This window comes from Orcinus orca, chromosome 1, assembly GCF_937001465.1.
Source record: "Orcinus orca chromosome 1, mOrcOrc1.1, whole genome shotgun sequence".
Taxonomy (NCBI): Eukaryota; Metazoa; Chordata; class Mammalia; order Artiodactyla; family Delphinidae; genus Orcinus; species Orcinus orca.
The window spans coordinates 117,357,446-117,383,433 of record NC_064559.1 but is presented as its reverse complement, the minus strand read 5'-3'; the positions used below and the strand labels follow the sequence as shown (position 1 = coordinate 117,383,433).

Below are 25,988 nucleotides of genomic sequence, written 5' to 3'. Positions count from 1 at the left end.
CTTCCCTTGCTACCTTAATTCCTGCTGTGACTCTTACTTTGAAACTTTTTCTTTTTTTTTATTGTAGTAAAATTGCTTTGCAATATTGTGTTAGTTTCTGCTGTACAATGAAGTGCATCAGCTATATGTATACATATATCCCCTCCCTCTTGGACCTCCCTCCCACCCCTACCATCCCACCCATCACAGAGCACCGAGCTGAGCTTCCTGTGCTATACAGCAGGTTCCCACTAGCTGTCTGTTTTACACATGGTAGTGTATTTATGTCAAACCTAATCTCCCAATTCGTCCCACCCTCCCCTTCCCCCCGTGTCCACATGTTCATTCTGTACGTCTACGTCTCTATTCCTGCCCTACAAATAGGTTCATCTGTACCATTTTTCTAGATTCCACATACATGTGTTAATATACGATATTTGTTTTTTTCTTTCTATCTTACTTCACTCTGTATGACAGACTCTAGGTCCATTCACATCTCTACAAATGACCCAGTTTCATTCCGTTTTATGGCTGAGTAATATTCCATTGTATATATGTACCGCATCTTCTTTATCTGTTCATCTATTGTTGGACATTTAGGTTGTTTCCATGTCCTGGCTATTGTAAATAGTGCTGCAGTGAACATTGGGGTACATGTGTCCTTTTGAATTATGGTTTTCTCAGGGTATATGCCCAGTAGTGGGATTGCTGGGTCATATGGTAGTTCTATCTTTAGTTTTTTAGAAACCTTTTCTAAATGGAGTTTAAATCATGATTTTTGAAAGATGAGCTGTCTTTGAATTTTAAGAAAAGGAAAATATGTAACCAATTTATGGTAGAGGATAACTCAGAATTCCTTTTTTAACTTTTCTTTTTTTTTTTTTGCTACTTAAGGTAGGGCTTATTCAACTAAAGGTAGGGCTTATTCAAGAACTTATTCAAATAAACCAGTTCTTCAGACTATAATGGTTTGGTGTATTAGTTAAGGCATATATGATAAGTTGCTAAAACAGAGACCCAAATATGCAATAACTTAAACAAAATAGAAGTGTATGTCTCTCTAGGGTAGTAGCCAAGGGATCCAGAGCTGGTAGAGCAGCTCTGCCATCTTCACTCTATGGTGCCCATTTTTAGATCCAAGGAAGTTGCTCTAGTCTTGTTATCTCTCCACCAGTGAGAATGAAGAAAAAGCCACATGAGAACAAATGTATTCCTTTTTAGTGCGTGACTCAAAAGTGGTGCTAATGGCTTTTGCTCATGTCCTACTGGTTAGAACTTAGCTATGTGATCGTGACAAACTGGAAGAAAAGCTGTGAATGTAGTCTCTAACCGAGTGGCTGTCAGATTCCAACACTAAAGAAGGAGAGAAGAGATATTGGTGAACCACTAGCATTCTCTTACCATGCTTGGTAAATGGAAATATTTATTGAACTTACTCTACCTATCCTATCTAATTATTATGTAAAAGTGAGAACCCATAAAGCAAATTTAGTTAAGTCAACTGTATAAATACTTTCTGCATTGCAAAAAATACCTTAAGATATAATATTTAACCAAATATCTGGGCACCCCATGACCCAGTCAAGTTGACACATAAAATTAACTGTCACAGACCTGAAAGTTAAAAAGCCCTTTGTTAGATCACTAGGGCTGCTGTAACAAAGCACCACAACCTGGGTGGCTTAACACAATTTATTGTCTTACAGTTCTGGAGGCCAGAAGTCCAAAATCAAGGTGTCAGCAGGGCCATGCTCCCTCTGAAGACAAGGCTTTCCTTGACTTGTAGCTGTCTAGCTCCAGTGCATGTCTATGTTCAGATTTCCCATTTTTTATTAAGACACCAGTCATATTGGATTAGGACTTCATTTTAACTTGATTACCTATGTAAAGATTCCTCTGTTTCCAAATAGGGTCATATTCTGAGGTACTGTGGGTTAAGATGTCAACACATTTTTGTGGGGAGCACAATTCACTCCGTAACAGGCACTAAGATTATAATAAACCTGGGGATTTATGCTTCTGAAATTAATGGACTGGCTTGTTACAGGCCACCCTTCCCTCTGAGAACAACCAGAAAAGCTAGACAAAATATTAAAAATAGCCGCTTGAAGACATCAGAAGCTGCTTCAGTAAGGATTTAAGAGGCTTAGAATCATAGACCAGGGAAGCTTAAAGAGATGAGCCTGACATTTGGCATTGCTTTTACCCTCAAAGCATTTTCTCATTTGTAAGCAGTAGCTAAGGAGCTGAGCCAAAAGCAGTGATGGAGAGGCTAAGAAGCTGAGCTAAGATTCTGGCAATTTTACAGGACTAAGGGGACAAAAATGGAGTCCAGGGCCCACCAGCAGAAGGAGCCTTGGTAAATACCCCAAGCTTTTAGTTGGGACTCTCTAAGCTTTAAGTTGGGACTCTCTTAGCTTTTAGTCTAAGACTCTCTAAGAGTTTCAGCCTAGAAGAAGGAGTATAGTGGCTATAGATGAACCCTTACAAAAACTGAAATTCAGCTTCCAATCAGCTCAGTTGCTGCTTGGATGAAGGTTAACTCAATCCCTGACCTTACTACTTTCCAGAAGCAAATGTATCAATATATTTTCTCTGGAGGAGAATAACATTACTCTGAGCCTAAAATTATTTCTTCAAGTTGTCACACACACACAGATTACCAAGCATACTAAAAGACATGACTACATGACCAAAATCAAAAGGAAAAATAGATAATAAAAACAGACCCATGGAAGATACAGATTTGGAGAAGATCTAAGACAGACTTTTTACAATAAGTGTAATTAGTCATCAATACAGGAAATCAGAGAACTTAAAACTATTTTAAAAATCAAATTGAATTCTAGAACTGAAAAATACAATAACTGATATTCAAAGCTAAGTAGATGAAACTAAATCTCAACAGATGTATTTAACAGCAGGTTTGTCACAACTGAAGAAAACCTTGGAAAATAAGACAAAGTAAAATATCCAGACTAAATCATGGAGAGAAAAAGGGTGGGATACACATAACAGAGTGTAAGACATGGGAAACAGTGTAAAGGTTTCTCTCTCTCTCTCTCACACACACACACACACACACACACACACACACACATAAAATTGGAGCCCTAGAAGGAGATGTGAGAAATTGTGACTGAGGATCTTCTAAAACTGATGAAAGATACTGAGCCACAGATTCAAAAGTACCGTGAACCTCATGCAGGATAAACAACAAATATGACATGTTTAAAGATAGAAGACCAGCCTAGCTGGAACATGGAAAACATGGAAAGGGAAGTCCTTGATGAAGAGGTTGGAAGCACTGGATCAGGTAGAGCCTTATAGGAGTTTAGATTTTATTCCAATTAGATTTGGAATCAATTTGAGGATTTTAATAAGGAGAGACATGATCCTTTAAGATCACTTTTGCTGATCACTTTGTGATCTTTTAAGATGAAGGATGAATTACAGAGACCACTTAACTGATTGGAATAGTTCAGGTGAGGAATGCTTATGTTTTGGCATGGAGTTATAACAGTGGAGGTGGTATGATTCAGGATGTATTTTGGAGGTAGGCTGCCACTAATGGATTGGATATAGTGAATGAGGGAAACTGAATTGAGAATAACTCTTAGACCTTTTGCCTGAGCATATGGGTCAATGATTGTGCTATTTATTGAAATGGCAAAAACTCAAAGTGGAGCAATTTTGGGGGCAGATAAATAGAGATCAGTAGGCCTGTCTTGGCCATGTTAAATTTGAGGTGTCTATGTGACATCAAGTGGACATGTCATGTAGGCATTTAAAATACTACTCTCGGGAGAAGTTCAGACTAGAGATAAAGATTTGAGAGTTATCAGCATACAATTTTTATTTAAAGCCATAGACCTGAATGGGATAAACCGGGAGAAAGTGTAGATAGAGAAGATGAGAGGCCTAGACCAAACACTTAGAGGTAGTATAAAAGTACTTAGCAGGTACAAGAAAGGAGGAAGAATTCATATATATCACTTCTTGTATACTTTTGGCCAGATCTTAGTTACACTGCCATAGTACAAAAAGCAAGTGGAAAATAGTCAGTTACTTTATTTTGGGTAGCCAATGCCCAACTAAAAATAGAGGATTCTATTATTATGGAGAGGGGGAGAATGGATAGTTGGGATACAACTAGCATTCTTTCCACAGAGGTTGAATAAAGGAATAGGTCTTGCCAAGGAGAGTGAGGAGAAGCCAGAGAGGTAGGAGTAAAACTAGGCAATGTTGCCACTTGGAAATTTAAAGAGCAAAATGGTATAAGGAAGGAGGCAGAGTGGCCAAGCCTGTCAAATACTGTTGTGAAATTAAGTAAGATAAGACAAAGCCTTTGGCTTTGATAAAAATGGAGATCATTGGCAATCCTTAGAGCCACTGCAGAGGGAAAAATGAGGGCAAAAGCCCAATTAGAGTCAATTGAATAGAGAGTGGGATACAGCATATTTGGGTAAATCTTTTGAAGAGTTTGGCTGTAAAGGGGAGCAAAGAAAAGAATTAGCCAGTAGAGACACGGATCACCTGGAGAAAGTTTTGTTTTGCTTTGTTTGATGAAAGGCACTATTAATGATATGACGGTGACCTAATAAAGAAGGAAAATTTGGTAATTCATAATGGAGTAGATCTGGTGGCATGGCCACAGCCTCACTAAACGGGCAGGGAAGGGGAGGGATAACACATATTCACGAACAGTAGAATTTACCATAGATTACTCTTCAGCTTATTTCAGTTTGCCTCTTTAAAGATGGAAATGGTAGATAATGCGTTGTGTATCTGGTTTAGATAAGAGACAGCTCCATTCAGCAAACACATTTTTAAAAGTGAGTGAGGGAGAGCTGTGGCGGCGGTTTCCATCCTGTTGATGAGTGTTCCTTCCCTGCCAGAGCGACTACACAGACCATGGCGTCATGGTCGAGGAGGTACAGAAACATTCTGTGCACACACTTGTGTTCAGGTTATTGAAGAGAACCCATGTCATGTTTGTGGCTGATAATGGAAAACCTGTGCCTTTGGATGAACAGTCACAAACGAGAAATGGCAATCAAGCTGCATAATGAGTATGGTCCTGTGTTGCATATGCCTACCTCAAAAGAAAATCTTAAAGAGAAAGGCCCTCAGAATGCATCAGATTCATATGGACACAAACAGTATCCTGCCAATCAAGGGCAAGAAGTTCAATGTTTGGTGACAGGTACACATCCATATCCACCAGGACCTGGGGTTGCTTTGACGGCAGACACTAAGATCCAAAGAATGCTGAGTGAATCAGCTGCACAGTCCTTAGCTGTAGCATTACCTACTTCCCAAGCCAGGGTCGATGCAAACCATAGTGCACCTGCTAGAGGTGAATACCGACACCCTGGGGCTTCTGACCAGTCACAGCCTGCAGGGGCAGTTGTTATGGACGGTGACAATGCCAAGACCTCCACACTGATGCCTAAAAAAGCCCCTACAATGCCAAAACTTCAGTGGCACCCACCGTGGAAACTCTACAGAGTGATCAGTGGGCATCTTGCCTGGGTTTGATGTATTGCTGTGGAACCTGGAAATCAGTGGTTTGTTACTGGATCTGCTGACAGAACTATAAAGATCTGGGACTTGGCTAGTGGCAAGTTATAACTGTCATTAACTGGCTAGTGGCAAGTTAAAATGCACATCAGTACGGTGCGTGGTGTGATAGTGAACCCAAGGAGCGCATACCTGTTCTCCTGTGGAGAAGACAAACAAGTCAACTGCTGGGATCTTGAGTATAATAAGGTTATAAGGCACTGTCATGGACACCTGAGTACAGTATATGGTTTGGATCTGCACCCAACAATCAACGTGCTGGTGACCTGTAGCCAAGACTCAACAGCACGGATTTGGGATGTGAGAACTAAAGCTAGCGTACACACGTTATCTGGACATACTAATGCGGTGGCTGCAGTGAGGTGTCAAGCTGCATAACCACAAATTATTACTGGAAGTAATAACCTGGAGAAATAACTGGAGATACCAATGGACTTATTTGAAGCTATAGCAAGGGCTACAGTCTTTTGTGAAGACTTCATAGAAAAGTGTTACTTAAGTTTCTGATGCCTGTGCCTCTTTCTGGCATATACTGAGTTTTACAAACCCTGTCCTTAGCATCCTGATTCCCTATCAGGCAAGAAAATTTGTCACACTTCACTTTCTATAGTTAGAAAACAAAATTACAGGAACAATCAGTTTAAAATTTGTTTCAAATTAAGAAATTATACCGTAATTTTGAATAAGCATTTCCAAATATACATATCCCATCTTGCATGCTGTAGGTGGGAGTGTAGTTGTTACAACCTTTAGGAGGGTAGTTTTCCAGAATATACCGAAGATGCTTGGAATCTTTGGCTAACTCTTCATTAGAAATGAAATTACTAGGAAACTACCTAATAGGAATAATCTGACAACTGTACACAGCAAGTTTATTTCACCTTTGTCTTTAATTAAAGCTAGCCCAGATGTCCTAACAATAAGGGACTGGTATAATAGATTATGGTATCTTCATGTAGTTTCTCTCCATTAAGAGTGAGAAATATCTCTGGAATAACATGTCCAAATTTTACTCTTATATAAAGAAGGAAGCTGTGCAAGCATTTTTTTTTTTTGGAAGAGTAACTTGTTAATGCTCTAAAACATAATGGAAAAGGAACACCACATTGTTATCAGTGGCTTTGTGAGAGTGGGATTATGGGAGAACTTTCATGATTGGCTTTATATATTTCTATAGTGTTTTAATTTTCTATAAGCATGTATTTTGTAAACTTAAAGGAAAAAAAACCCACAAGAAAAAAAAAAAGTGAGTGAGGAGAGGAGAATTTGGCCCTAATTTTAATGGCAAACACATAATACAGAGTACCTATACTGTGCGCTAAGCAGTGTTCTCAGTGTTTTACACTTAATTCTTGCATCTGTGTGATGTCCTAAATTGAGGGATTTGGCAAATTAATGTAGTTATATATTTTAAAGTAAAATGCTAAGATATATATATATATATATATATATTTTTTTTTTTTTTTTTTTTTACTTTTCACTTTTGCCAGTCTCCTTCACTTAGATAAGAATTAGATAAGGGAGTTTCTACTGTATTACCATAGAACAATGCCATATATATTAAGTGGAAAAAAGTAAGGTATAGAACAGTATGTGTAGTGTGCTATCATTTGAGTAAAGCAGAAATGTATATACACATCTTTTGGACAGTTCCTAAAAATTCATAACAGTGGTGTCTCTGGGGCGGGGGTTTCAACTCTTGTTGAAATCTTTGTACAGTATATTATTAATATGCTTAACTCAGTAATTAATTTAACCTTTCTTTGGTGACTCATGTTCTTGCAATGTGTCCAGGACATTTTTGGCAGTTTCTTCTTCAGCAAATAGATTAAATATTAGCTTGTCTTCTCACCATTTGTCTCCTTCAGATTTAAATTAAATTCTAAATAAAAATTCTGGTTATTTTCAGGGGGGCAGGGGACATCCAAACAGTTGGATTTAAGATCATCAGAATTTTACTCTGTATTTGCTAGCCTGTAAATATCTACCTCAAAATTATTTGACATATATTTAATTTTAAATCTTTAGTCATATGATATCCTTATAGTGTTTTTTATCTTTGGCAGGAATTAAAAGGTGGGAAAGCTTATGCAAAGGTAAGTTGGTGTTCTTTAACACCTTTGGAATTTGTAATGTCATTCATTGCTATTTATAAGCTTAAAAATTAAATGGTTTGCTTTTCTAATTGCTGTTTAAGCTTGGCTGTTTTTAAATAAAGCAACTCAGAGATTGAATAGCTGGATCCAACAATAAATTATAGGCATATTCTTTCTAAATGTTGATTATGGGATGTTATTCTTAAGTTTCAGTTTCCTTACTAGGAGACAGTCTCTGGTTTGCATTAAACAATTGCAACTGTTAATTCAGTTTCCCTTGGGAAGTATTCTCAGTCCCACCCAACCCCCAGTGGAATAGGACTCCCCCTCTGTGCTCTCTTAGCACTCTGTATACATGATCACTACTATCCTTTATACTTTTACTAGCTGTATGGAATTACTAATGAATGTGCTGACTTTTTTGCTGCATAGAAGGAATTAGTAATTAATACTACTACCAGAAACCCAACTCTTTTATTTCTAAACCTCTTTAATCTCTAAACCACTTTTTTTTTTTTTTTTGGCCACACTGTGTCACTTGCAGGATCTCAGTTCCCTGACCAGGGATTGAACCTGGGCCACGGTAGTGAAAGCCCGGAATCCTAACCACTAGGCCACCAGGGAACTCCCCACATACTCCTCTTGTGTTTCTATGTGATGGTAGCTCCATCAGTCTAGTCATCTAAGCATCTGAGCCAAGAACCAGGGCACTAGTTTCAACTATCAAATCTACCTACCCCTCTAAAACTAGTTGGCTACAATATCAGTTAGGATGCTCTTTGGTACAAGTAACAGAAAACCCTCCTCACCTAGAGATTTTTTTAATCTCACAAAACAGGTAGATATGAGATAGAGCTATAGATGTGAGATAGAGCTGCTCCAGGATTGGTTAATCCACTGACTAAAGAACATCATCAAGAATCCATGTTACTTTTCTCTTTTTTTCTTACATTCTTTATGTGATGGCTTTGTCCTTGGCTAGCTCCCTTCATGGTCAGGAGGTGACTAGCTGCTCAAGTTTTAGTCAACACATTCACATATGACAAATCTCAGCTGTTTCCCCATTTATGACTTTTTCAAGTGAGAAAACTTTTCCTACATGGCCCCCAGAGGATTTCCCTGTACCTTTGATTGTACACAACTGGATCATATGCCCACTCCTCAACTAGTCATGGGCAGTAGGAATGGATTGCCATGGTTAGCTTAGACTAATCACAATTTTACAGTCAGCTAGAGGTTGGGTTACTTTCCTTGTGTACATGGATGAGCTGGAGTGGACACTTGAATAAAATCAGGACTTGCTAGCAAGGAATATCAGGGCATTGAATGATGGGTAGGCAAAAAACAGTCTGCTTTGACTGACAGATCTTGATTTCTCCCTTCTAAAAAGCTTTTGAAACCATCTCTTCTCTCCAGTCCCAAGACCACTGCCCTAGGTTATGCCTTCATTATTTCTTATTTAAAACCTGCATTGGCCTCCTATCTTTTCTGTGCCTCTGTCATCTCCCACCAGTTCATCCTCTATATTATTGCCAGAGGGATTGTTCTGAAATTCAAAGATGATCATATCCTTCCCCCACTTATAGTCCTTCAGCAGCTCTCTATTGCCTGTAAAGGAAAATGAAATGAAAAGTCTTTAACCTAGCATATTGGACCCATCTTGGTTTGCAAATCATCTATCTGCATACTCACCCACTCACTCAGTCATCCTTATGCTTCAGACATACTGCCCAGAGAACATTCCTGGAGTGTGCCGTGCTGTTTTAGCCTTGTTGCCTTGTGACTTGATGTTTTGCCTGCCATGCATGTGCTTCTGTAGACTCATGTATCATTAAAAACTCAACTTAGTCATCCCTCCCCACTGAGAAATTTTCTTTTCCTCTCTTTCTTGTAATTGTGCCTTCCTTTATCACAGCACTTATACTTTTTTATAGGAATTTATTCCTTTTCTATCTTCCCTTATTAAGCTGTGAGTTCCTTGAGAATAGGAATAATATACATTCCTAATACCTAACATTATCTGGAATGAAGATGCTCAAAATTATTTGCCAATTGAAGGAAGCTCTACCACAGTTATACCTACAATTTATATAATATATATATATATATATATATATATATATATATATATATATATGCCATTTTACTGAGACAGTTATCTCAGTGAAACCAAAGAGAAAATCATAAGGAAATATGGACTCTTGTACCTCATTACAATGTAAGCTCTTGCCAGATGGTTCTTATCTGTCCTGTTCATCACTGTTTTCCAGTATTTAAAGCAGGGCCTGGCACATAAAAAGTGCTCAGTAAATGTTGACCTTAGCATGCTTTCATAATGGGGACTGACCAGATTCTTTTTTTAAAAAAACTTGCTTTATGCTTAGTGACTGTAATACCAGCATTCCAACAGTGGACGGTGAGCCAAAGGGCTGTTTTTTATTCAAAAAATACGTGTTAACTGCTTACCATGTGCCAAGCATTGTTCCTACCACTATTTTAAGTATTAGAGATACAGCAGTAGACAAAACAGACAAAAATCCCTGACTTTGGGGAGCTTACATTCTAATGGGGGATTGAGGGAGGGGGACAGACAATAAAATAAATATGAAATGTGAATATACATGCTGTGATGATAGCTACTAAGAAAAATAAAGCAGATAAGCTGTAGTGACGGCTACAGGGGAGGGGAGGGGGGAGTCAGGCATGTTCTAGAATGGTCAGGGGAAGCCCCTTTAGAGAGATGACATTTGAACATAGACCCTAATGCAGTGAGGAAGAAAGCTGTGAGATCTGAGAGAGAATGTATCAGGCAAAAGAACAGTAAGTGTTAAAGGCCTTGAGGTGATCTTGGCATTTTTCAAGGAAAAGGATCTTGTGGCTGGAAGAGTGGATGAGGAGGAGAGGGGGAAATGAAGTTGACGAGGTGGCCATGGACAGAGGAATCAGAGACAGTCAATATAGACAAGTCTTTCGAGGAGTCTTGCTCCAAAGGGGAGCAGAAGAATATTGCAGTAGACTGGAGAGAGGTATGGCGTGAGGTTTTGTTTTCTTTTGTTCATTAAGATGGGAGAAAATCCAGCATGTTTGTGTTCTGGGAATGATCCATAGAGAGGGAAGAATCCCTGAAGCGATGAACTTGAATAGGCGAGAGGAGAGTGGTTGGCCTTGGATGGGAGCACAGCCAGCTCACTTACAGTAAGTGGGAAGGTAAACATGTGGGCACAGATTCAGGTAGGCGAGTAGATGTGGCGGGTGATAAGAGCTTGTGGAAGTTGAATGCTCTTTTGATTGCTTTTATTTCTGAGTGAAATAGGAAGCAAGGCATCAGCAAAGAGTGTGGATGGAAAAGGTATTGGAGGTTCAAAGAGAAAGGATAATGTATGAAATAAGGCATGTGGATGATGTGTGATCACACAGCCATAGGAGTCTTCCCATGTTCATTTGGATGTGGCTTTGCCCTGGACATATCCAGGCTTTTTGCTGATCTCTTGGACCCCTAAAAAAGGCAGTAAGACCAGAGTAATCATGTGAAGATTAGGTAGATATTACCTGTGGCTTGATATGTTCCTGACTTACTGCTTTTGGAGCTTGTGGTCCTTCAGCTGGTCTCTTAAGTTCTTATTCTTCATTCTTCTTATACCAATTAAAAACCACTAAAATAATGCTCCATCCTACAATAAAAATCTTCATCTTAAATGCCATTCATATGTTCTTCACTGCATGTTTTAAAGCATTAAAGCAGGCAACTTAAAATCACAGCACTCAACTTAAAATCAAGCAGGGTTTGACGTGTATAATACTTTTTATTATATATTCAAGGAGATGTACTTGCAAGCTCAACACATTTTTTTGTTAATAAAAGACTGTATACACTTAGTCATATAGAATAGACTGTTCAAAAAATAATGATATAAAGGAGTGATTTTTTGTACCACTTGGAAATGAGAAATAGGGTTGAGCAGCATCAGAGGAAAGACCATAGGGTAATCTTTGGTAGCTGCAGAAAATGGGGACCAAACCCGAGTAGTAATAAGAGGGAGGAATGCGTTTGAGCTGAGCTTCTGGGTAACAGCAGAGAAGGCTGGTGTGGGGAAGGAAGGAAGAAGGCTTCATAAAGAGAGATTCAGCTCATGGGGGACCAGCAAGGCAATTGTTGTGGAAGGTGGTAAAGGAGGAGGAGCTTGTACCAAAGGAAGTATGTGATACACTTAAATCATTTCGCTCTTGGGTGGGCAGTGAGAACTTAGTAACCTGCAACTAACTATCTGCAGTCACCAGTGGTTAACTGGGAATAGAGCCAGACCAGAACAGGGAGAGGAGAGTCTGATTAGTTTTCTCTATGTGTGCAAATGACCATGATTGGTCTGCTAGTATTTCCCATAGAGCGGTGTGAGCACCACTGCTAACTTGCAGTGATTTCAGTTGTTTAATATGCATTATTTTTACGTTACGTTATATATTTTAATGTGTGCAGAAAAATACATTTAGCAATCAAATATGTGATTTCAGAGATCATATTGCTTAAGACAAGAGTAGAATAGGTGGTACATTTTTGCAAAAAGGGAGCCAATGTTTTAACAAACATTTGGGGTGGCCAAAAAGTTCGTTCAGTTTTAAGTAAAAAGACACATTTTTCATTTTCACCAAGAACTTGATTGAACAACGTATTCATTAATCGAAGAAACTTTTTGGCCAACCCAATATTAAGCAAAGAATAGAATAGGTGTTGTTAAGTTGGCAAAAACTGCAAATAACTGAAGTTTGAGACCACTTGGCTAGAGCATGGATTGAATGTTTATTTTAAAGATAATATGATAGAAGCCTAGTAGATATTCTATTAATATAATTATCTTTCTTTTCATAGCTGGGCTTTGCAGATCTAAACCTGGCAGAGTTTGCTGGATCAGGAAATACCACTCGTCGCTGTTTACTGGAAGGCTATGATACCAAAAATACAAGACAGGATAATTCCATTCTTAAAGTAAGCACGTTTCTAGATTTACATGTCAACAAATGAGATTCTCTGCCTTTAAATAATCATAGGTATATACTGTCAAGGGCAAGATGGGAATCAGTATTGAAATCATGAGCTGAACATACCACTGAAATACTCACCATGTAGAAGAAAAAACTATCCAAATCACAGAAGCACTGAAAAGTAACAAATGTTCACCTTCATGATCACATGGTGCTGTAAACGTTCAGGGAAGAGTACACACAACCACTACAGCATAAGGGCTCGATGAGTGGAAGGGAAGGAGCATCGTAAATGAATACCTTACAGTATGCTTGTAGCTCCCAAGAGGTGATTTCCAAAGCAGCTGTGGTGGGCACATAGAAGTCACTGGGTTCTCTCGCAACAAGTGAAACTCACTTTGGGCATCTGCCCTACTGTTTCCAAGTACCTTCAGGAGCCATGTATTCTGGTGAACCCAGAGGGAATACACACTTCAGAGAGCTGGAGTATTAAATGAAACCAGTAGAGAAAATGTTTGTAAGGTACCTTGCATCTGGTAAAACTCACTGGATAAACCTTTTGCTGTGTTTTAGTTAGGTTTACCCCATCATGGTAAGTTATCTCATGATAAGAAAGGAAAATAATCCTGAATAAAAACTGAATGGTCAGAAGTTAGTGGACAAAAGAATTACCCTATATCTAACAGTTTTCAAACCCACTTAGTTTATGCCTGGCACTTAATAGATTCTTAATTCATGACTACTGTTAAGGTTTTTGTTACTATTATCATTATTATTCCCAGAACACAATAAGGTCCTATGGCTGATTCTTAAAAGGCAATCAGTACCTAGAGAATAGCAGCATTTCACAAAGCATTAGCAAAGCTTTAAATTCTGGTCCAACAAAAATATACCATTTCTGAATAATAGTACTCTAGGTATTCATTCATTCATTCAACCAGAATTTTTTGAGCAGCCAGAGGAGCATAACCCCAGCTGCGTGGCAGGAGCGTGGATTATGGCATCAGGGCTCTGTGTTTGTTCTTAGATCTCTGGAGCCCTGTGTAAGCACTTCACCTCAGCCCAACTGTTTCCTCGTCTGTAAAAGGGGAATTGCAGTACTTACCCCAGGGACCTGTTCTTGAGGCCTAAATGAGTTACTGTATGTGATTTTGCCAACACTAGTTGTATGGAATAGAAATCCCTCAGGTTAGCTCATGTAGAAGAGAGCTTTAGTTCAAACACAAGGACATTTCATAGAGCCCTAGGGTGGGAAGTGACAACCAGACCTGAACTCCCAGGAGCTAAAGGAGCTTTCTAGGCCTCTCAGGGACTGTTCTTGCCTCCCTGCATTATCATTCTGTCTGTAGACCAACTTCCTATGGTTACTCACAGCTTCCCTGCCCTCCCTAGAACTTCAGCTGCTAAGTGGCATTGGCTTGTGATGACGTCAGCAGAATCTGGGAGGCGGGGGAGGCTGTTTCCAGAGACCTTCTCTAAAAGGTCTTGGCCTGGTAGGTTTCCCAGAATGTGTTTGCAGTAGTGTCCTCACAGAGCCTAGTATACTCTGGGGCAGGGTGGATGTTCTACAGATGCTAACTCCTTCTTTCTAGAAGGTGGCAAGAACATTAAAGTCACATAGTAAGTAGCTTGAGAGAGAAGCTGATGCATTTGGTGGGTAGAGAAGGACATTGAGTACTTCTAAATTTTTTATAGCTTTATTGAGCTATGATTCACTTACCATACATTTCACTCAAAGTACACAGTTGAATGGTTTTTAGTATATTCATAGGTGTGTCCGACTATTGCCATAATCAATTTTAGAACATCTTCGTCACCCCAAAAAAGAAACCTCGTATGTGCCCAATAGCAGTCACTTCCCACTTTCCCCCAACTCTCCTCCCTTCCCCCCAAGCCTAAACAACCACTAATCTACTCTGTCTATGGAGTTACCTATTCCGAACATTTCATATAAATGGGATTGGAGAATATGTAATGTTTTGTGTCTGGCTTCTCTAAACTTAGCATAATGTTTTCAAGGTTCATCCATGGTGTAGCATGTGTCAGTACTACACTCCTTTTTGTGGCTAAGTAATATTCCATTGTATGGCTATACCACATTTTATTTATTCATCAGTTAATGGTCATTTGGCTTGTTGTTTTCACTTTTTAGCTATTATGAACAATGCTGCTATGGACATTCATATACAAGTTTCTTTGTGGGCATATATTTTCTTTTCTCTTGGGCATGTATCCAAGAGTAAGTACTCTAGGAGCAGAATTCTTGGGTCACATGGTAACTCTGCTTTTAAACTTTTGCAGAGCTACTGGACTGGTTTTCAAGTGGCTGAAACATTTTACATTCCCATTAGCAGAGTGTATGAGAGTTCACATTTCTCCAAATATTGGGTCCTTTTATTCTTTAGCTTCTTAGAATGGGGAACTGCAGAGATAACCCTGTGCATTTCATATTTCAGATGCTGCTAATAGGTATGTGGAGACTTGAATTAAGCATTTAGTCTTCAGGATAAACACATACAGAAATCCTCCAGAGGAAATGCCTCTTACTGTGGGTGAAAGGTCTTGAATAGCTCGGGTGTCAGGAAGATCAGATATTTCTAAGCCTGATCTTTACAAAATATTATAATTGCTTCATGAATGAATAAAATCATGAATGATTAAAAACTACATTCATTCATTCTTGTCCAAAGCTAGAGCAAAGGCCAGAAGCATTCTACTCTTACAGGCCACCAGCAGGCACCCCTGAAAGCATCATTATGGCAAACATGTTGGAGGAAAACATTCCAGACACTTAAACACCACAGGAGTCTGGGAGGAAAGACAGATAAAATAGACCAGAACAGCACATACCCAGAAGATTGTTACTGATGAAGCCCTTGCTTTTTGTTTCCATCTTTTCCACTCTTATTTTTGCAGTGACAAAGTTGTTAATGTTGAAAATGATTTTTAACCTATGTCTGTATAAAGCAGCAATTCAATATTGGATATAACCCAATTCAGTAATCATTTTATTTATAAATAGGAAATACTGGACTAGGTGATGTGGAAGGTGCATAGATTAGCAGAATGTGGCTTCTCCTCTCAAGATTTTTATAATTACAGTATTTCTTTTTCTTATGTTTAGGTTTTAATCAGTATGCAACTGATGTCTGGTGACCCATGTTTTAAAACGTAAGTTGATGCTCAGCAAATGAGTTATTTGTCTGAAAGTTTAATAGTGATTTATTTGTTTAAATTTTCACATTCATATTATGTAGTGTTTGTAGGCTAATACCAATGAAGGAATAGTTCCTCTTTTAGGAGACTGACCTGACCCTTACAGAAGTTACTATTACTTATTACCAAACAAACTCTCCATGCTCTAAATTATTTAAGCCATGGGTCTTTTGTCATCTTCAGGTTTTGGGTGAAATTATACAAATTTAACTTTTTAATTTGATCTCTGTAGATTTGTCATTTCTTCAATAAATACCTATTAAGTGCCATGTGCTAGGCCCTAATCTATAGACACTAGAGCAGGGGTCCCCAACCCCCGGGCCGCGGACCGGTACCAGTCAGCAGCCTGTTAGGAACTGGGCCGCACAGCAGGAGGTGAGCGGCGGACAAGCCAGCGAAACTTCATCTGCCGCTCCCCATCGCTTGCATTACCGCCTGAATCCCCCACCCTCCCACCCCCGTCCATGGAAAAATTGTCTTCCGGGAAACAGGTCCCTGGTGCCAGAAAGGTAGGGGACCGCTGCACTAGAGAAACAGCAGTGAAAAAAACAGATCAAGTCCCTGACATCTTGGAGTTTGTACTCTAAGAGGAAAACGAACAACAAGCTAACAAGTAAATATATACTATAGAGATAGTTATGAATGCTTTGGAGAAAAATAAAGCAGGGTAGGAGAGGCATGGTGCGAGAAGTGTTGCTATTTTATATAGTCAAGGAAGTCCTTCCTGGTAAAGGTGATATTTGAGCAGAAACCTGAGGGAGGTAGGAAGCAAGCCATGCAGATATTTGGGGAAAGAGCATTTGAGACAGCGGTAACAAGGACAAAGGCCTTGAGAGAGGCATATTTGGCATATTCAAGTAACTGTCAGGAGACCAGTGTGTCTAGAGCAGAGTGGGTGAGGAGGAGGGTGATAAGAGATGAGACCAGATGATAAAGGATCTTGTAGGCCATTATAGTAATAGTCTCATAGGCCACTTATAATCTGAGTGAGATAAAAAGCTACTGGAGTGTTGGGAATTCCCTGACAGTCCAGTGGTTAGGACTCCATGCTTCCACTGCCAGGGCCCAGCTTGGATCCCGGGTCAGGGAACTAAGATCCCGTGTGCCGCACGGCGCAGCCAAAAAAAAAAAAAATGCTACTGGAGGCTTTAAAACAGAGGAGTAAAATGTAAGATTATCAAACTTCTGGCTGCTAGGTAGAGAATAGACAATTTGTGGGAGCAATGAAGGGGCCAAGGGCAGAAATAGGTAGATGAGTTAGGAGGCTGTTTTGTAATCCAAGGTTTTGGGCCTGAGTAAAGAATGGTGTAAATTTATTGAAATGAGAGAGCCTACAAGAGGAACAGGTTGGGAGCTTGGGTATCAGACATGTTAAGTTTGAGATGTCTATTTAACACCCAGCCAGGCATTTTGAGTAGGCAGCTGGATATATCACTACAGGGTTCAGTGGGGAGGCCTAGACTGGAGATACAAATTTGGAAATCATGACATCATCAGCACATAGGTACTGGTTAAAGCCATGAGCTTTGATTAAATGACCTACAGGGAATGAGTATAAATAAAGAAAAGGGCCACAGACTGAGGTATGGGACACTCCTGCATGTTAGAGGTCGGTGAGATAGGGAAGAACCAGCAAAGGAGCAATCAGTGAGGTAGGAGGAAGGAACCAAAGGAGACTACTGTCCTGAAACCAGGTAAAGAGTGTGTTTCAAAAAGGACGGAGTAATCAGCTGTGCCACACACTACGGAATTAGGTCACGGAAGACGTGGCCTGAGAATTGACCTATGGATTTTGCGGTATAGAGACCGTTGGTGACTCTGACAAGCACTGGTGGAGTGCTTTTAGACTATGGCCACATTGATTGGAGTGGATTAAAGAAAGTTTTGGAGGAGAAAAATTGGAGACAGTGAGTGTAAACAATTCTTAGGAGGAATTTTGCTACAAAAAAGGAACAGAAAAACGGGGTCATAAATAAAAAGAGGATGTGGGGTTAAGGGCAGATTTTATCTTTTTTTTTTTTTAAATGAGAGATAGCACAGCATACTTGTATCCTGATATGAATGGTCCAGTAGACAAGGAGAAATGTGGTGCAGAAGACAAAAGGGCCAATTGCTAGAACAGTGTCCTTGGATTGTCAAGAGGGATGAAGACAGAGAGTGTGGATACAGATGCATATATATGAGAAGTGGAAACATATAGAAGTTATTTTCAAATTGCTCCTTTTCTTAGTGATACAGGAAATGAGCTAATCATTGAAAAGCGAGGATGGGAAAGATGGAGGTGGGGGTTTGAGCAAAGAGGAAAAAAATGTGTAAAAGTCTTCTCAGCAAGAGAGTGAGCTGAATGGGAAAAGGCAATAGGATGCCTGTCAGCAATCTTGAAAACACTTAATAGTTAAAAATGAAAGTTAGGGACTTCCCTGTTGGCACAGTGGTTAAGAATCCGCCTGCCAGTGCAGGGGACACGGGTTAGGTCCGGGAATATCCCACATGCCACGGAGCAACTAAGCCCGTGCGCCACAACTACTGAGCCTATGCTCTAGAGCCCGCGAGCCACAGCTACTGAGCCTGCGTGCCACAACTACTGAAGTCCGTGCACCTAGAGCCCGTGATCCGCAACAAGAGAAGCCACAGCAATGAGAAGCCCACGCACCGCAAAGAAGAGTAGCCCCCGCTCACCACAACTAGAGAAAGCCCACGCGCAACAACGAAGACCCAACGCAGCCAAAAATAAATAAGTTTATACCAAAAAATAGTTAATCAGATATCATTTAAATATCTGAGAAAAAATATACATCTAGAAAAGAAAACAATTAATTCCCTAAGCATCAACTTCCATGTAGCAAGATCCATGTAGTTCTCTATTTACATACTACTTTATAAAGATGAAAATATATATATTTAACACAAATCAATTCTTGATTAAAATTATGCATTTTTGTAAAACTTAGCCTTCCTGTGCTGTTTTCTCTCAAACCATAATTTCCTGGCTGCTTTCTTTATTTCCTGCTCTTTTGAGAGTAAACAATTTTTGGTTTCTTAGGTAACAGTATGTTTTCCTAGTGGAATATGTTTAGGGTGAAATGAGAAAATGAGCATTAAAATTTAGTAGAATAAAATGTATTCATCATTCCTTCTTAGGAGCTTTTTATGAATGTTCGCTTTCTGGCCCTTTCTCTGCCATTTTCTCTCTCTATCTGTGAAACTCAAATACTGAAGAGCTCAAAAAGTAGATTCTCGGGCTTCCCTGGTGGCGCAGTGGTTGAGAGTCCGCCTGCCGATGCAGGGGACGTGGGTTCGTGTCCCGGTCCAGGAGGATCCCACATGCCGCGGAGCGGCTGGGCCCGTGAGCCATGACCGCTGAGCCTGCGTGTCCGGAGCCTCTGCTCCGCAACGGGAGAGGCCACGACAGTGAGAGGCCCGCGTACCGCAAAAAAAAAAAAAAAAAAAAAAAAAAAAGTAGATTCTCTTATGTGCTGTATTATCTCCACAAATTCTGATAATTTAGAGATTATAGTTATAGAGAAAGACTTTTTTTGGGGTAAACTTTGCTATTTTTATTACTTTTAACAAACAGGATATCACATATTAGCCTTTTCCTTTCCTAGACATGCACATACATCAGAATATCTTCACATAACATATTACCCATCCCTTCCTTTCCTTTAGGACTGTGCCGTTTTGGGTTTTTTTTTTTAAAACATCGTTATTGGAGTATAACTGCTTACAGTGGTGTTAGTTTCTGCTTTATAACAAAGTGAATCAGCTATATGCATACATATATCCCCATATCCCCTCCCTCTTGCATCTCACTCTCACCCTCCCTATCCCACCCCTCTAGGCGGTTACAAAGCACTGAGCTGATCTCCCTGTGCTATGTGGGTGCTTCCAACTAGCTATCTATTTAACATTTGGTAGTATATATATGTCCATGCCACTCTCTCACTTCGTCCCAGCTTACCCTTCCCCCTCCCCATGCCCTCAAGTCCATTCTCTACATATGTGTCTTTATTCCTGTCCTGCCCCTAGGTTCTTCAGAACCATTTTCTTTTTTTTTTTTTTAGATTCGATATATATGTGTTAGCATATGATATTTGTTTTTCTCTTTCTGACTTACTTCACTCTGTATGACAGACTCTAGGTACATCCACCTCACTACAAATAACTCAATTTTATTTCTTTTTATGGCTGAGTAGTATTAAATTCTATATATGTGCTACATCTTCTTTATCCATTCATCTGTTGATGGACACTTAGGTTGCTTTCATGTCCTGGCTATTGTAAATAGAGCTACAGTGAACATTGTGGTACATGACTCTTTTTGAATTATGGTTTTCTCAGGGTATATGCCCAGTAGTGGGATTGCTGAGTCATATGGTAGTTCTATTTTTAGTTTTTTAATGAACCTCCATACTGTTCTCCACAGTGGCTGTATCATTTTACATTCCCACCAACAGTGCAAGAGGGTTCCCTTTTCTCCACACCCTCTCCAGCATTTATTGTTTCTAGATTTTTTGATGATGGCCATTCTGACTGGTGTGAGATGATATCTCATTGTAGTTTTGATTTGCATTTCTCTAATGATTAATGATTTTGAGCATTCTTTCATGTGTTTGTTGGCAGTCTGTATATCTTCTTTGGAGCAATGTCTATTTAGGTCTTCTGCCCGTTTTTGGATTGGGTTCTTTGTTTTTTTGTTATTGAGCTGCATGAGCTGCTTATAAATTTTGGAGATAAATCCTTTGTCAGTCACTTCATTTGCAAATATTTTCTCCCATTCTGAGGGCTGTCTTGTGGTCTTCTTTATGGTTTCCTTTGCTGTGCAAAAGCTTTGAAGTTTCATTAGGTCCCATTTGTTTATTTTTGGTTTTATTTCCATTTGTCTAGGAGGTGGGTCAAAAAGGATCTTGCTGTGATTTATGTCATACAGTGTTCTGCCTATGTTTTCCTCTAAGAGTTTGATAGTTTCTGGCCTTACATTTAGGTCTTTAATCCATTTTCAGCTTATTTTTGTGTATGGTGTTAGGGAATGATCTAATCTCATACTTTTACATGCACCTGTCCAGTTTTCCCAGCACCACTTATTGAAGAGGCTGTCCTTTCTCCACTGTACATTCCTGCCACCTTTATCAAAGATAAGGTGACCATATGTGCGTGGGTTTATCTTTGGGCTTTCTGTTCTGTTCCATTGATCTATCTTTCTGTTTTTGTGCCAGTACCATACTGTCTTGATTATTGTAGCTTTGTAGTATAGTCTGAAGTCAGGGAGCTTGATTCCTCCAGCTCCTTTTTTCTTTCTCAAGATTTCTTTGGCTATTCGGGGTCTTTTGTGTTTCCATACAAATTTTGAAATTTTTTGTTATAGTTGTGTGAAAAATGCCTTTGGTAGTTTGATAGGGATTGCATTGAATCTGTAGATTGCTTTGGGTAGTAGAGTCATTTTCACAATGTTGATTCTTCCAATCCAAGAACATGGTATATCTCTCCATCTGTTTGAATCATCTTTAATTTCTTTTATCAGTGTCTTATAGTTCTCTGCATATAGGTCTTTTGTCTCCTTAGGTAGGTTTATTCCTAGGTATTTTATTCCTTTTGTTGCAATGGTAAATGGGAGTGTTTCCTTAATTTCTCTTTCAGATTTTTCATCCTTAGTGTATAGGAATGCAAGAGATTTCTGTGCATTAATATTTTATCCTGCTACTTTACCAAATTCATTGATTAGCTCTAGTAGTTTTCTGGTACCATCTTTAGGATTCTCTATATATAGTATCATGTCATCTGCAAACAGTGACAGTTTTACTTCTTCTTTTCCGATTTGGATTCCTTTTATTTCTTTTTCTTCTCTGATTCCTGTGGCTAAAACTTACAGAACTATGTTAAATAATAGTGGTGAGAGTGGGCAACCTTGTCTTGTTCCTGATCTTAGAGGAAATGGTTTCAGTTTTTCACCATTGAGAACGATGTTGGCTGTGGGTTTGTAGTATATGGCCTTTATTATGTTGAGGTAGGTTCCCTCTGCCTACTTTCTGGAGGTTTTTTATCATAAATGAATGTTGAATTTTGTCAAAAGCTTTTTCTGCATCTATTGAGAATATCATATTGAGATATTCTCTATTGAGAATATCTCCTTCAATTTATTAATATAGTTTATCACATTGATTGATTTGCATATATTGAATGATCCTTGCATTCCTGGGATAAACACCACTTGTTCATGGTGTATGATCCTTTTAATATGCTGTTGGATTCTGTTTGCTAGTATTTTGTTGAGGATTTTTTCATCTATGTTCATCAGTGATATTGGCCTGGAGATTTCTTTTTTTGTGACATCTTTGTCTGGTTTTCGTATCAGGGTGATGGTGGCCTCGTGGAATGAGTTTGGGAGTGTTCCTCCCTCTGCTGTATTTTGGAAGAATTCGAGAAGGATAGGTATTAGCTCTTCCCTAAATGTTTGATAGAAATCGCCTGTGAAGCCATCTGGTCCTGGGCTTTTGTTTGTTGGAAGATTTTTAATCACAGTTTCAATTTCAGTGCTTGTGATTGGTCTGTTTATATTTTCTATTTCTTCCTGGTTCAGTCTCAGAAGGTTGTACTTTTCTAAGAATTTGTCCGTTTCTTCCAGGTTGTCCATTTTATTGGCATAGAGTTGCTTGTAGTAATCTCTCATGATCCTTTGTATTTCTGCAATCTCAGTTGTTACTTCTCCTTTTTCAATTCTAGTTCTATTGATTTGAGTCTTCTCCCTTTTTTTCTTGATGAGTCTGGCTAATGGTTTATCAATTTTGTTTATCTTCTCAGAGAACCAGCTTTTAGTTTTAGTGATCTTTGCTATTGTTTCCTTCATTTCTTTTTCATTTATTTCTGATCTGCTCTTTATGATTTCTTTCCTTCTGCTAACTTTGGGGTTTTCTTGTTCTTCTTTCTCTGATTGCTTTAGATGTAAGGTTAGGTTGTTTATTTGAGGTGTTTCTTGTTTCCTGAGGTAGGATTGTATTGCTGTAAACTACCCTCTTAGAACTTTTTGCTGCATCGCATAGGTTTTGGGTTGTCATGTTTTCATTGCCTTTTGTTTCTAGGTATTTTTTGATTTCCTCTTTGATTTCTTCAGTGATCTCTTGGTTATTTAGTAGTGTATTGTTTAGCCTCCATGTGTTTGTATTTTTTACAGATTTTTTTCCTATAATTGATATCTAGTCTCATAGCGTTGTGGTTGGAAAACATACTTGATACCATTTCAGTTTTCTTAAATTTACCACGGCTTGATTTGTGACCCAAGAAAAGATCTGTCCTGGAGAATGCTCCATGAGCACTTGAGAAGAAAGTATATTCTGTTGTTTTTGGATGGAATGTCCTATAAATATCAATGAAGTCCATCTTGTTTAATGTGTCATTTAAAGCTTGTATTTCCTTATTTATTTTCCTTTTGGATGATCTGTCCATTGGTGAAAGTGGGGTGTTTAAGTCCCCTACTATTATTGTGTTACTGTTGTTTTCCCCTTTTATGGCTGTTAGCATTTGCCTTATGTGTTGAGGTGCTCCAATGTTGGGTACATAAATATTAACAATTGTTATATCTTCTTCTTGGATTGTTCCCTTGATCATTATGTAGTGTCCTTCTTTGTCTCTTGTCTTTATTTTAAGTCTATATTGTCTGATATGAGAATTGCTACTCCAGCTTTCTTTTGATTTCCATTTTCATGGAATATCTTTTTCCATCCCCTCACTTTCAGTCTGTATGTGTCCCTAGGTCTGAAGTGGCTCTCTTGTAGACAGCATATATATGGGCCTTGTTTTTGTATCCATTCAGCCAGTCTGTGTCTTTTGGTTGGAGCATTTACTCCATTTACATTTAAGGTAGTTATCAGTATGTATGTTCCTATATCCATTTTCTTAATTGCTTTGGGTTTGTTATTGTAGGTCTTTTCCTTCTCTTGTGTTTCCTGCCTAGAGAAGTTCCTTTAGCATTTGTTGTAAAGCTGGTTTGGTGGTGCTGAATTCTCTTAGGTTTTGCTTGTCTGTGAAGGTTTTAATTTCTCCATCGAATCTGAATGAGATCCTTGCTGGGTAGAGTAATCTTAGTTGTAGGTTTTTCCCTTTCATCACTTTAAATATGTCCTGCCATTCCTTTCTGGCTTGCAGAGTTTCTGCTGAAAGATCAGCTGTTAACCTTATGGGCATTCCCTTGTATGTTATTTGTTGCTTTTCCCTTGCTGCTTTTAATAGTTTTTCTTTGTATTTAATTTTTGATAGTTTGATTAATACTTGTCTTGGCGTGATTCTCCTTGGATTTATCCTGTATGGGACTCTACGCTTCCTGGACTTGATTGACTATTTCCTTTCCCATATTAGGGAAGTTTTCAACTATAATCTCTTCAAGTATTTTCTCAGTCCCTTTGTTTTTCTCTTCTTCTTCTGGGACCCCTTTAATTCAAATGTTCGTCTGTTTAATTTTGTCCCAGAAGTCTCTGAGACTGTCCTCAATTCTTTTCATTCTCTTTTCTTTATTCTGCTCTGTGGTAGTTACTTCCACTATTTTATCTTCCAGGTCACTTATCTGTTCTTCTGCCTCAGTTATTCTGCTATTGATCCCTTCTAGAGAATTTTAAATTTCATTTATTGTGTTGTTCATCATTGTTTGTTTGCTGTTTAGTTCTTCTAGGTCCGTGTTAAACGTTTCTTGTATTTTCTCTATTCTTTTTCCAAGATTTTGGATCATCTTTACTATCATTACTCTGATTTCTTTTCCAGGTAGACTGCCTATTTCGTCTTCATTTGTTTGGTCTGTTGGGTTTTTACCTTGCTCCTTCATCTGCTCTGTGTTTCTCCATCTCTCATTTTGCTTAACTTACTGTGTTTGGGGTCTCCTTTTTGCAGGCTGCAGGTTCGTAGTTCCCGTTGTTTTTGGTGTCTGCCCCCAGTGGCTAAGGTTGGTTCAGTGGGTTGTGTAGGCTTCCTGGGGGAGAGGACTAGTGCCTGTGTTCTGGTGGATGAGGCTGGATCTTGTCTTTCTGGTGGGCAGGACCACGTCCAGTGGTGTGTTTTGGGGTGTCTGTTACCTTATTATGCTTTTAGGCAGCCTCTCTGCTGATGGGTGGGGTTGTGTTCCTGTCTTGGTAGTTGTTTGTCATAGGGTGTCCAGCACTGTAGCTTGCTGGCCGTTGAGTGGAGCTGGGTCTTAGCGTTGATATGGAGATCTCTGGGAGAGCTTTCGCCATTTGATATTATGTGGAGCTGAGAGGGCTCTGGTGGACCAATGTCCTGAACTTGGCTCTCCCACCTCAAGAGACACAGGCCAGACACCCAGCCAGAGCACCAAGACCCTGTCAGCCGCATCGCTCAGAAGACAAGGGAGAAAAAAAGAAAGAAAAAAATAAAATAAAGTTATTAAAATAAAAAAAATAAAAATTTATTTAAAAATAATTTTAAAGTAATAAAGAAAATAATGAAAGAAGAGAGCAACCAAACCAAAAAACAAATCCATCAATGATAACAAGCGCTAAAACCTATCCTTAAAAAAAAAAAAAAAAATGGAAAGACAGAACCCTAGGACAAATGGTAAAAGCAAAGCTATACAGACAACACACAAAGAAGCATACACATACACACTCCCAAAAAGAGAAAAAGGGAAAAATATATATATATCGTTGCTCCCAAAGTCTACTGCCTCTATTTTGGGATGACTCATTGTCTATTCAGGTATTCCGCAGATGCAGGGTACATCAAGTTGATTGTGGAGATTTAATCCTCTGTTCCTGAGGCTGCTGGGAGAGATTTCCCTTTCTCTTCTTTGTTCGCACAGCTCCTGGGATTCCGCTTTGGATTTGGCCCTGCCTCTGCGTGTAGGTCACCTGCGAGCGTCTGTTCTTCGCTCAGACAGGATGGGGTTAAAGGAGCAGCTGATTAGGGGGCTCTGGCTCCCTCAGGCCAGAGTGGAGGGAGGGGTACGGAATGCGGGGTGAGCCTGTGGCGGCAGAGATCAGTGTGACGTTGCAGCAGCCTTAGGTGCACCATGTGTTCTCCCAGGAACGTTGTCCCTGGATCACAGGACCCTGTCAGTGGCGGGCTGCACAGGCTCCCGGGAGGAGAGGTGTAGATAGTGACCTGTGCTTGCACACAGGCTTCTTGGTGGCTGCAGCA

General features: G+C 39.3%; 1 protein-coding gene and 1 pseudogene across 8 annotated transcripts in view; both read left to right on the top strand.

The window, feature by feature from the left end:
• Window positions 1-25,988, top strand: part of EEIG2 (EEIG family member 2) — a 149,642-nt gene that overhangs the window by 50,939 nt on the left and 72,715 nt on the right. For all 8 annotated transcript variants that reach the window (XM_049700800.1, XM_049700790.1, XM_033434280.2 and 5 more), the window contains exons 3-5: window positions 7,629-7,658; window positions 12,523-12,639; window positions 15,760-15,806. In XM_049700800.1, the coding sequence (XP_049556757.1) occupies window positions 7,629-7,658; window positions 12,523-12,639; window positions 15,760-15,806 (194 nt within the window). The remainder of the gene's footprint in view (window positions 1-7,628; window positions 7,659-12,522; window positions 12,640-15,759; window positions 15,807-25,988) is intronic.
• On the top strand, window positions 2,374-7,605 carry LOC105748049 (pleiotropic regulator 1-like; annotated as a pseudogene).